Source organism: Bidens hawaiensis, unplaced genomic scaffold (genome assembly GCF_021521415.1).
Source record: "Bidens hawaiensis isolate Kalapana, Puna unplaced genomic scaffold, B.hawaiensis_p1.1 tig00002735_1, whole genome shotgun sequence".
Lineage (NCBI taxonomy): Eukaryota > Viridiplantae > Streptophyta > Magnoliopsida > Asterales > Asteraceae > Bidens > Bidens hawaiensis.
The window spans coordinates 2,541,125-2,554,473 of NW_027491147.1; the positions used below are offsets into that span (position 1 = coordinate 2,541,125).

Consider the following 13,349-nt stretch of genomic DNA (forward strand, 5'->3'; position numbering starts at 1 on the left):
GTAATGATCGCGGGTTAGTCAAATACCATACCCATGGATTTCTCGGTAAAATGATGATGATTTTGGGGATTAAAGATGAACAGCGGCGACTGCTGGCAACTTCGCCTGCAAGCAAGTTCGCTTGCAAGCAAGTTCGCCTAACTGATAACTTCGCCTAAGGCCAAGTTCGCCTAACTGATAACTTCGCCAAAGGCCAAGTTCGCCTAACTGATAACTTCGCCTGGTGATAAGTTCGCCCATGATAACTTCGCCTGGCATAAGTTCGCCTAGGATTAACTTCGCCGATCACTAACTTCGTCTATGCTTAAGTTCACTTAATGATAAGTTCGCTGGAGTGAGCAAATTAGAAAATAAATTAAAAACCTAATTGAAAATGTGTTAAGACAGTTAATGGAAATAAAATTTTTCCATGCTGACCTGGCTGCTCGACCCCAGCCAGGGGCTCTACCCCTTGGACCTTGCTAGGGGCTGCCGCCCCTAGACCCCGCTGCAAGGGGCGCTGCCCCCGGACCCCCGTTCGTCGTGGGTTATATAAAGATAGAAATACAACATGAGTAGTAGTAGTTAATTGATACATGTAAATATTATACAGTTAGCCGTGCACAGCTCAAGAAGGGAATAACGATTAACGGAGAGCGTAACAGGATTCAGGTGAGTTTCTAGCCCCATTTATGTGTTATGTTTTCGGGGCTGTGTGCATACTCAGTATGTTTGTTAATACGCTTATCCTAAGAGATGAGTGTATGCCTTATGTTAAAAATGTGAAATGTATGAATGATTGCCTGATGGTACGTGAACGATCTTCGGATATTGCACGTACTGTCAGGTTGTAACGCTATGTATAAGGTAAGTATGATATGTATGCTTATGTGTATGAATGTGATAAAGTTAATAAAAGAAGGAAATGATGGTTGTATGGTTACGAAGAGAGTACCGGGCCCTAATAATACTCGAGGTATGATGTATGGTTGTATGGTAACGAAGAGGGAATCGAACCCTACTAATATTCGAGAAATAGGGAACCGAACTCTACTAATATTCGAGGAAAGAGGGTACCGAGCCCTAATAATACTCGAGGAAAGAGGGTACCGAGCCCTGATAATACTCGAGGAAGGAGGGTACCGAGCCCTAATAATACTCGAGGAAGGAGGGTACCGAGCCCTAATAATACTCGAGGAATGTAGGGCGTAATGCTCTTTATAACGTAAGATATGAAAGCAAGTTAATACAAAAAAGGAAAGTAAGAAAGTATGAAATTATGAACGAAAGAATATAAGTTTATGTGTATTGTATAATGTATGATTAACTAGAACTCACTCAGCGTAGCTGACTTTTAGTATGCACGCAGGTGAGTAGGATGAGGCAGCTCGCTTGAGGAGACACGTGGCACTGAATAAGAGGCTGGCATCGGAAGACTCAAGACGTTTAAGTTTAATGTTTCGTTTATTTTGAAAGAAAAAATGATGTTTTAAGACAAGACGTGTTTTGTTATGAAATGTTTTATGAAAGCTTTTATATTCCGCGAATGTTTTAATTAACTCTGATATTTAGAACTGCGTTTATGAGTAAATCCAACACGAAAGTAGGGCTACCGGTAACGGGGCCTTACAACCGAATTCACGTGACTTACCACCTCAACGCTTGGGAACGACAACACTTGAGTTTTACCAATCTGCCCCGGCGCAACACGTTGGGTAAAACACTAGCTTATAACAATTGAGAAGTTTGGTGCCGCGAAGCCTCCATTAGGCCACATGTCGGTATCATATTGATATACTATTTGTTTGTTTTTGTTTTTTTACTTTCGGTACAGTAACGAAAATTGGTTGAACGCTAATTTTGTTTATGTTTTTTAGTTCCGACATTGTAATGAACGTGACAGAAACCAGACGAATTCTCGTAGAGTTACTACATTTTGTTTTAATTCCAGTAACGTAACGATGGTAATGAAAACCGATCACATGTCAATTTTGTTTTTGTTTTGTTTTAGTTCCTGTACCGTAACGAACGTGACGGAAAGCGACTGAATTTGCGTAGACTCGTCGCCTCAACGCCCGAGATCGCAACGCTCGGGTCTACCCAATGCTCGAGTTTCATAGATCAACGCTACCCCATTGGTTCACCCCGATTTTGATTTTTTTTTTTTTTTTTTTTTTGCTTTTTAGTTCCGGTAATATAACACATGTAACCGAAACTGACCGAATTCGTGTCGACTTACCGTCTTAACCTCCGGAACTAACAACACTTGGGCTTATCACCGCTCGGGTTTTACTTACCTGTTGGCCGGGTAAATACTAATTGAAAAAATAAATAATTATACCAAACGACAAGCAACAAATTGAAAAATTAGCTACGAATTGTACATAGTACGTAATTCGACCGTCATTCTACTTTTTCCCTCAAATCTCAAGCCGAATTTAAATCTTTTATCATTATTTAATTTTATCTTTTTAATAATCTTATAGCCTTCTATATATAGGGCTTCGGTGATGGAGAAGAACTCACCGGTTAAGAAGTAACCATAGAAACGATGGAATTCACTATTTCTTTATCATTACTTAGATTTTTTAATACCTCGTTTCTGTAAAATATATACACGAATACTTTCTGTTTTCTCTGTCTCATTTGTCTTTAGAACTCTGGACACATCTCATATCAATAACCCGACCCCTATCGTCTATAGGTAGTTTTAGACAAGTTTCTTTTGAAGTATATACACGCATGCCAAGTACTATGGTTCGTAACAATCTATCTTCCGGGACATATGATGATTCTTTCACCATTTGGGGCGTCAATTTACCTACTAAAGTATCACTTGTTTCCACCCAAGATCCCAGTATTACAATTTCATTTTTGTCTAACTTTCGGAGTAAATGGACTTCTCCATAGATTGGATTGAAAACTACACAAATGTTAGAGACAGACTCATAACTCTTAAATAAAAAACCATGCATGTGTTGATTAAAATGTTTAACAACAATTGATCCAAAATCATGTTACAATCAACTATATATGTTAAGAGTGCCATTTGTTAGTTTTCACAAACATGCATCATGTCCATTCACCTCATCACATTTATTAGCAAATCAAGTGGCATGTCAAACCCCATGTTTACAATGTCTCCTTGTTTGGCAAGGAATAGTGACAACTCTTTCCGCATAAAGTGCATACCACAACCCATTGCTCTTGAAAATCCTAACCACAAAGAAAAAGTTTTATGTCTATTTGGGGTTTGTTTAAAATCGTAGCCACACATTAGAGCAAAATTTATGTTCAAGATATGTATGATTCTTTCTCATCTTTCTAATAATACTTAAATGACAAATCCATGGCATAACATGTGGGTTTATCAGATTATGTTAGTTTTTTAATGTTTTTTGATCCTACAATGTTTGTCCCTTATACGTAACCTATATTACGACCCAAAGGCCTAACATAAGTTAGTTATTTGGTGGTTGTCATAGCCTCGTAGGCCCTTTTATTTAGAATTTTTCATCATGTAACTATTGACTAGTCATGACATCAAATAATAGTTATATGTTACTTTTAGAGAAGTTCAATTTTTATACATTTGACTTTTTTGCGGTCTTAGTCAGGAAAAGATCAATCATTCTTCAAAAGAAGCAACACGAGTACTAGCTTGTATCGTTTTACAAAAAAGTAAATGGTGGTGAGGCCAAACATATATTTTACCTATCCAATTTTTGATAAGTCATAACATCATATGATAGTTCATATAAGGTTCGATCCATCATTTTCCAAGTCATCATACTCTTAACTTCTTACACGAATGCTGCAATTAAGGATTAAAAAGAAAAGAAAAGAAAACAAAAACAAAAATAAAAACAAACTCGAATAAAGGGAATATCTGAAACATATGAGACACGTATTTGGTATGGTAGTAGGTATAGTAATAGTTAGTTTTACTTATGAAAAACCATTGTTTAGTAGATTGTAAGTGTTACAGCCTTGTTAGTACCAATTACATTGAAAAGAATTTTGTATTGAACCAATTAGTTAGAGTTAAAAGTCAATTCAGTAACTATCTAATTTTAATATCATGGTATGAGCATGCATCCCACCAAAGGATTTTTTGTTTTCTTTTTCACGATCTCTAGGGAAACTGGGAAAGTTTATAGGCCTCACAACTTATAAATTCCTTTATAATTATGGACGGTGGTATCTTATAAAAGTTAATAAATTTCATTAGTTTTCAATTTTGGAAGTTACTTACAACCATTCATTTCCTAAGTGAATGGTCAAATGAATGCATACAATTTACCTTTGACATTACATGTCTCTTGTTACTTATTAACCAATACTTTTATTTGAGAAATATAACAAATGTCGTGTTTAATATGTATAACTTTTGCTTTTTAAATCAATTACAAAACATTTACTTAATAATATTTCCTTGACACAACTACATTTGATGCAGACCTTTTGAAAAAAATTGTACTTCAATTACTTTTGCCAAATCTAATAATTTTTACCACATAAAAACCTATTCTTGGTTACCTATGTCATGAACATTCCATAATATAACTAGCAAACCAAGTTATGTACATATCTACCTATCCTTGCTCAATTGGTCATGCCATTGGTCAGCCCGTGGCTGACTCTAATAAGTTTCACTGGTTTTTGCGTGGTCTAGGTTCTTCGTTTGCAAATTTTCCAGTTGCCATTCGTACTACCACCTCTTCCATGCCCTTTCGTGACCTTCTAACCAAAGCCGAAGGTCATGAACAGCTCCTTCAATCGCTCACCCCACAAGTAGCCACTCCTGTTGCCTTTGCAGCACAACAACGCCCTCGTAACTCACATCAAAAGACAAGCAAGAACCGACCTCACTCCTATGCACGTGCTTCTCAATCTTCCTCCCGTGGTTCTCGTTGCCCTCCTCATTGTCAACTATGCCGAACTAACGGACATTATGAAAATAATTGTCCCAACTTGGCTTCCTGTGCTTCTGCCTCCAATAATGAGGCTAATTTGGATCAAGCCTTTCAAGCCCAGTGCCATGTCAGCACGGGCTCTCCGGATAGGGTAGCGGACTCCAGTGCTACAACTCACATGGCGAACTCCACCGGACCTCTTCACATCACCAAACCTTATTCGGGTAATTCTAATGTTACCTTCGGTAATGGTAATTCGTTACCGATTTCACATACCGGCCATTATTCCTTGAATAAAAACCTATCTTTAAATGATGTCTTGGTCATTCCTAAACTCATAAAAAATCTATCATCTGTAAGCCAATTAACCAATGATTATCCCGTTGACGTTTTGTTTTCTCAACCTTTTTTTACTATTCAGGACCGCAAAACAAGTCAACCCCTAGCTCAAGGTTGGTGTGAAAACGGGCCATATGTACTCCGGGATGGAAATCTTGCCTTGTTGCTTCTGTTTCCACAAATAAAGTTTCATTTGTATTATGGCATTTTCGTTTAGGTCATGTGGCATCTGATACTCTTAAATTTTTGGATAAATGTGGTTGTTTATCTGTTACCTCTATTTTGCCTAAACCAATTACTTGTTCATCATGGCAACTTGCCAAGGCTCATAAGATGCCTTTTGATTTAAATGGAAACGTTCTTTGCACCCAGTAGACCTTGTTCATTGTGATCTATGGGTCCATCACCAATTATGAGTGTTGATGGATACTGTTATTTTGTGGTTTTTATAGATGATCACTCGCGTTTTTCATGGTTTTATCCTTTAAAAACCAAAACTGCTTTTTATTCGATATTATCCACATTCTTACGTCTCGTTCAAACACAATTTTCAAGGAAAGTAAAGGTGTTTCAAAGTGATGGTGACACATATCTTTGATGAAAATGGGAGATTTCATAGGCTTTCATGCCCGCATACTCCTCCACAAAATGGTCGAGCTGAACGAAAGCACCGTCACATTGTTGAGACTAGTCTAGCCATGTTATTTCATGCTCATATCCCGGCTACCTATTGGGTTGAGGCATTTAGCTCCGCCACTTAAGTAATCAATCGCTTACCCTCTGATGTTTTACAAAACAAATCACCATTTGAAATGTTATATGCTACAACAACGGCATATGCCAGCTTCCGGGTCTTTGGTTGTTGAGTATACCCGTATCTCCTTGATTAGTACTCCTCACATAAGTTGGCACCTCGTAGTATCCTATGTATATTTTTTATACTTTTATCATTATTATTTCCCTCTCCTTCAATTACAACCACTTTCAGAAAATATTAAAATATTATACAATGTGAACAATGTAACCCCAAATTTAACTTTCTCGTATAACGTTTTCCCTCTCCTTGACTCACAACCACTTATAACCGTATCATATAATTTACAAATTCCCCTCATATATTTTTTTAGGAAATAGGTTGAGAATGTTCATATGATGTGTAATTTAGAAGAATGTTACAAATGATTTAGTAGTAGTTCATTTACGTCACGGTTACAACATTTAACCAAAATGTTAATGATTTAACTTTTCTAGCCGTAATTATATTTAAAAACTATAAGCGGCAAAATAAATTTATTTTTTAACATTACTAATTTAAAGTGAAATATGTTGAGAAAGTAATATTTATAAAGCCTTAAAGGTATATATAGTGAAAATATGAGTGGTGGTAGAAGTTTATAAATCTTGGAATAGAAGGCATGAATTTATAGTAGTAATTAACAAGTTCTGGTAATGGAAAATCATTTAAATTATTATTTTTTTCTTTGACCATCAAATTTATGGCTTTTATACTTACAACTATGATTGAATTTTAATTTTTAAATCACTTAATTAGAAAACAAAAACAAAAAAGCAGATTAATAATTTGGATTAATGCATATGTGGATCCTATGTAGGCATCTTAGTGTGGTAATGCCCACAATAGATTTGGTTTAATAAAGTAGGAAGATAAAAGAAGAGAGAGAAAATTAAAATTTTTATTATAAATGGTTATTAGATTATGTGTAGTGGAGAAGTTATAAAATGAAGCATTTTGTGACATGTGATCTACAATCAATAAGCGGGGGCGGATTTACGTATTCGATTGCGGGTTTACGGGAGCCCACTGAGTTTCGGATTTTATATAGAATGCCTATATAAAATATGAAAGTGCACCCATATGTAAATTATAAGTGAACATATAGACAAAGTAGTATTATGTTGTAGTGGTAAACTCCACACGTTCTTAGTTTGAGTACTTGGGTTCAATTCTCTCCTACAACAAGTTCTGTTATTTTTGTTCTTTTTTCTATAAACTTGGTTACTTAGTTAGATGCAACTCTTTATATTATATATTCTGCTTTGAAGAACTTAGTCTATGCATATGATTTTTCTGAATTCCATATTATAGTTGAAGTTAATATATTTTCATCATATGCAATATATACCCTGCTAAAGTAAATTATGACCCTTTACATTTTTTAATTAAGAATCGGTATCGGCTTAATAACAAAAATCAGCATTTTAACATGTAAAAGTCTCCGATGAAACGCGCCTCAAAGCCAAATAGTTATGAATACTAAGAGATATTATGTGTTTTCTTTTAATTTATAATAAGGATGTTTGTTTTTTTTTGTTATTGTGTATTTTTGTTATGTGGTAACCCTTAACCGACCCGACCCGACCCGAGTTTTCGAACCGATCCGAACAGTCGAGCTAACCAGAATAGTGAATCCACTGTATTTAATCAAATGTTAGTTATTATATGTTTATTATAACACCAACTTTTAACTCCTGCATTACGGGGTTGTTTTACATTATTATTCGATTATAATATTTATATATTATTGAATTTTAATTTTATTTATTGCAAGGAAACTAATAATATACTTAAGATTTGATGATGAAAGTATTTCATAAATAAATGAGATGTTATAAAATGGGTTTGGTGATACTCATGACCCACTTATTTATTTTACTGTAAAGTAACATCTTTTTTTTAAATTGAACTGACTCAATTCTTAGGCAATCGCACCAAAAACTCGAGTTCCTTTTGGATTTCCTTCTTAATCAATCACAAGTACATCATTGTCATCATATCGTATTATCATACCGTTGTCACGTTTAAGTTCTTTACTAGTATGTGCAATTACAGCTCTTACCACCTCTGATATTTCTAGAGGCATGTTTGGAACTGCGTCTTTGATAACAGCAACAATAACGTCACCAATATGAGCATATCAACGATTGCTAGCTCCTATGACTCGAATACACATAAATTCTCGAGCCACGGTGTTATCTGCTACATTCAAATGGGTATGAGGTTGAATCATATCATTTTATTTTATTTTTTTTATTTGTTTTTTACAATACAAAGTTCTTTACAATAAAAAGTTCGAAGAAAAAAAGAAATATTATTTGTTTAAAAAAGAAACACGCACCCGCTATTTTTAAGGTCTATTTCTTTTTTATCCCGAAATGATGAATTGAGCTCGTATAGGCATTTTAGACGCTACTATTGAAATAGCCATTCTGGCTATATTTTCTGTTACTCCACTCATTTCATAAAGGATTCGACCTAGTTTAACAACAGCTACCCAATATTCGGGAGAGCCTTTACCTGAACGGCCTTACTGTAACCGGTTTATCTGAAAATATACGGACCCATATTTTTCCACCGCGACGTGCATTTCGTGTCATTGCTCGTCGACTTGCTTCTATTTGTCTAGATGTGATCCAAGCGGGTTCAAGTGCCTGAAGAGCGTATTTACCAAAACAAATAGTATTACCTCGATAAGACATTCCCTTCATTCTTTCTCTATGTTGTTTACTGAATGTGGTTCTTTTGGGTTATAGTTGATGGTTTTTTTTTTTAATTTCATCTCTACTACAAAATTGGACGTGAGAGTTTCTTCTCATCTAGCTCCTCGCGAATAAATCAATTCAAATTCAAGATTTTGAATTCAGTTCATATAGAAAATAAGTTGAATTAAGTTAATAAATAATATACTGAATCATGGATTTCATTTAATCTAGATCAAATATATTGTTAATTTGTATATCTTTTTTTATTGATAACTAAATCCCACTGGAAAAAGTTTCTAGATTGTCACTGTAAGTAAGTGATGTGTTTTTGTTTATGGGTGTAATGATGTTGCAACCCTATATATATATATATATATATATATATATATATATATATATATATATATGGGATGGATCATGCGAGAAGCCAAGTTACAGCGTGAAATGCGAATCAATTTGGACCATTGTTTATGTGTAATTATGAAAATATTAATTTACCAATATATTAATGAAGAAGGGTACTTTAGTATTTGTTTTTTAGACTTTTCAAAGTAAACTTAAGTAATTAATAACATTTATTTGTTATTATTACTAACTAATTGAAAATTACCTATAATTTATTTTAATTTTATTAATTGATGTTATTGATCAAAATAATGTTAAACAAATATAATTTTAATCAAACACTATAATATCTTCAATCATATTTCTTCAAATGTGTTAATATTATATATTGCCTACACAAATTTAAGTATTATATACACATGATTGTGTAGGTGGAATCACAAATGCGTATGTAAAATTTTACAATTGTAGGTGGTTTACTTGATTTATTATTTATTATATGTAGTATAATATGAAAAATCAAAAAAATAATTTATTTTGTATTGTGTAAGGTTTATATATATGTACTATTTAAGTGGTATCACGAATGTGTATGTGAAAATTTCTAAGTATAGGTTATTATCATTATTCGTTATTTATTTTATATAGTTTAAAGTAATAAAAAAAGTTTATTTCTTACTATGTAGGTTCGCATACGTACTGTGTAGGTACGTATATGTACTGTGTATATGGTATTTCGAATTATGTATGTATAACTTTTATCGTGTGTAGGTTCGTATGTACTGTGTAATTTCATATATTATTGTGTAGGTTAATATATGTATTGTATATGTGGTGTTTCCAATGGTGTATGTATAATTTTTATCGTGTGTATGTTCATTTATGTACTGTATAAGCTCGTATATTTACTATGCATGTGGTATTTTGAATTGTGTATGTGTAATTTTATTCATGTGTATGTTCATTTATGTAGCGTGTAATTTGTCGGCGCTATTGAATTTAAGAACTATTATCTGGATAAAGGTATGAAATTCAAATTATGAGAAATAATATTGATAAATCAACAAAATTGAATTTGATAAAATTTCAAGAAAAGAATTTAATATAGGTTGATTCGGCTATATCTAAAAAATATAAAAAAAATTAATTGTAACTTCTCCATACATTATGACCTACCAAATATGAATAAATACATATTTTACTATAAAACCTTTGTCATTAAATAAATGATAAAATGAAAGAAAAAATATGATTTGTTAGATTTATTTCTTGCACTTCTTCAATAAAAAACACTTCTGAAATGAACCTAATCATATATATATATATATATATGATTGATTTCTTTTGAGAAACACTTTGAGCTTTAAGAACTCAACGTAACAATTTTTTTTTGAATTTTTTTACATATATGTAATATGTAAGTGTAAGTAACGTGAAAAAGATTACAGTAATTTTTTACACACCGAATCGACTTTTTACACATATGTAACTAACATTTAAACTTGTGTAATCATCAAAAAAATTTATTATCTCTCTTTATTCATTTTTAATTAAATTTAATCATAGACACATATTCTATGTTTATTTAATTAAATGTGTGATCCATATTGAGTTCTTAAGTTCTTGCAACTCAATACACACACAACAATAAAATAATAATATTTTCTCAAACCTCGCAGACGACAAAAACCCGTCGCCGAGGGGGCGGTGTTCTCACCCTCACGCCCCTTGTCGCCTATATTGCCCCACTACGCATACCTTTAAATCTTAAAGTTAACCATAATTAATATTGTTAGTAGATTAAGGTGTGAAAAGAAAAATTATTCTTGTTTTCAGTGCCATTCCAAACTTTTTGCCATTATATAAACGCTTCCTTGACATGATTTCTAATTCACATTCCAACATAGTATTTCTTCAACATCAGTAACCATGTCTTTAGCTAGCATTCTCATTGTCTCCATGCTCATAGTCATATGTGTTGGTATGTTTTTAAACAAGAAATCTTCTAGCAACTCACATTCATTACCACCTGGCCCAACCCCTTTAGCGTTTTTCGGATGCATCATCCAAATGCTTCTAAATAAACCAACTTTCCGATGGATCCATAAGCTTATGGACCAGTTTGACACCCCAATCCTTTGCATCCGTCTAGGACCATCAACCCACATCATTGCGGTTTCATCAACAGATATTGCATGTGAGCTCCTCAAGAGGCAAGATGACATATTCATTTCAAGGCCAGATGCCATTTCAGCCTATGTGGCAAGTGGTGGATATCTCACTACAGTCATGTCCCCATTTGGGGAACAATGGATGAAGATGAGAAGAGTTGTAAGTCGGGAGCTGCTTTCACCATCAATACAAAAATGGCTCCAACCGAAACGTGACGAAGAAGCAGATCAACTGCTTAGCTACATATGCAACCAAATAGAGAAACAAGATGCTATCATTGAAGGGGCGTTAATAAACGTTCGTGCGGTTACCCGTCACTTCTTTACAAACGTAATGATGAGTATTATTTTCGGGAAAAGATTATTTGGGCGGGAAATGGAAGATGGAGGGCCAAGTGAAGAAGAAGCCCAACATGTTGATGCGTTCTTTAACATTCTGGAGTATATTTACGCGTTTAGCATCACCGATTACTTCCCATGGTTAAGAGGGAAGATTGACTTGGATGGCCATGAAAAGATAGTAAGGACTGCAATCGAAACTATTAGGAAGTCTCAAGATCCATTGGTCGATGAACGAATTCGAATGTGGAGCAACGGAGCTAGAAAGGAAAAATGTGATATGCTTGATGTTCTTATTAAACTTGAGAATCCTAAGCTTACGCCAGAGGAGATTAAAGCCCAAATTGTTGTAAGTTTAAAGTCTCTCGCATGCATATGACACACTTTGAGGCTGATTGTTATTGTTAGTATTATAATTGTCTTTATTTCTAATACTATATATAAAGACTAGTTTTGGTTAGTATAATAATACTGTTAACGTTAATATACTTAAGCATAATAAAAATAATTTAATGACTAATTAATTACATGATTATCTTGAATTTATCATGACAAATGTTAACTATGTTATAATAAAATCTAAAGTATCCGCGTCTTATATATTTTTAGGAAGTAATGATCGCTGCAATTGATAATACATCTAATGCAATAGAATGGGCAATGGCAGAGATGATCAATGAACCTATGATCCTAAAGAGGGCAGTCGAGGAGTTGGAGAACATAGTAGGTCACCAAAAGCTAGTTGAAGAGCAAGACATACCCCAACTCAATTATATAAAAGCATGCATCAAGGAAGCTTTTAGGTTGCACCCTTTTGCACCTTTTATGCCACCCCATCTTTCATTATCGGATACTACGGTTGCTGGTTATTTTATACCCAAGGGTAGCCATGTATTCGTAAGTCGGTATGGGTTGGGAAGGAATGCAAATGTGTGGGTGGATCCATTGCGGTTTAACCCAGATCGACATCTATGTGGAGAAGGAAAACAAGTGGTTCTTTCAGATGATAACTTAAGGTTGATCTCGTTTGGCACGGGGAAACGTGGTTGTCCAGCAGTAACATCAGGCACAATTATAGTTACAATGGCGTTTGCAAGGATGCTCCACGGATTCACTTGGGAGGCCTCGGGCAATAAACATTCTATTGATCTTGTTGAAAATCTTGATGACATTCAGTTGGCTAAACCACTCGTGGTAATTGCTAAGCCAAGGCTGCCACGTTACATGTACCCTGCATATTGACTAGAAAAAGTACCGGTTTCGACAACGAAAATGTCATAAATAAGAGCATTATCTCATTCTTTTGCAAGGTCATCTTCAAATCGTTATATGCAAGTTCATGTGAAATATAAGTTCCTTTATATCATCCCAAACTTATAATTCCAAATTCTGCTTCACACACATATATATATATATATATAACAAGTAAATTTTTCCTAAAAAATGTAGAAAGTGTGCTTTCACCCATTAGATCTAATAAAACACACCGCACAAGAAACACACTTTCCATATCCACCGTTAGTTCAACATATCTAACACAACACATTACTTCTTACACTTTTTAGACACACTCCACTTCTTATTTTAACTCCACCATATATATATATATATATTGGGGTGAGATCAAGAGAGAACTAGAGAACTTTATTATAACCATTGATCTTAAATGATCAAGGGCTTAAAAGGAGGATAAATTAGAAAAATAAGAGGTTTTTTAAAGAAAGGAGAGCAAGATTGGAATTTGAGAAATTTGATCCAG

At 34.1% G+C, this 13,349-nt stretch overlaps 1 protein-coding gene across 1 annotated transcript; it reads left to right on the forward strand.

Moving 5' to 3' along the window:
• The first annotated feature begins 10,942 nt into the window (after window positions 1-10,942).
• LOC143620896 (phenylalanine N-monooxygenase CYP79D16-like) lies at window positions 10,943-12,979 on the forward strand. Its single transcript, XM_077092478.1, has 2 exons — window positions 10,943-11,939; window positions 12,200-12,979. The coding sequence occupies exons 1-2, from the start codon at window positions 11,010-11,012 to the stop codon at window positions 12,830-12,832; spliced, it is 1,563 nt and encodes a 520-aa protein (XP_076948593.1). The 5' UTR covers window positions 10,943-11,009; the 3' UTR covers window positions 12,833-12,979.
• The last annotated feature ends 370 nt before the right edge of the window (window positions 12,980-13,349 follow it).

Bases quoted from the DNA above. Each gene is read 5' to 3' on its own strand.
- LOC143620896 (XM_077092478.1), top strand. From the start codon at position 11,010: ATGTCTTTAGCTAGCATTCTCATTGTCTCCATGCTCATAGTCATATGT. The intron at 11,940-12,199 runs GTAAGTTTAAAG...ATATATTTTTAG, and splicing joins AGATTAAAGCCCAAATTGTT to GAAGTAATGATCGCTGCAAT.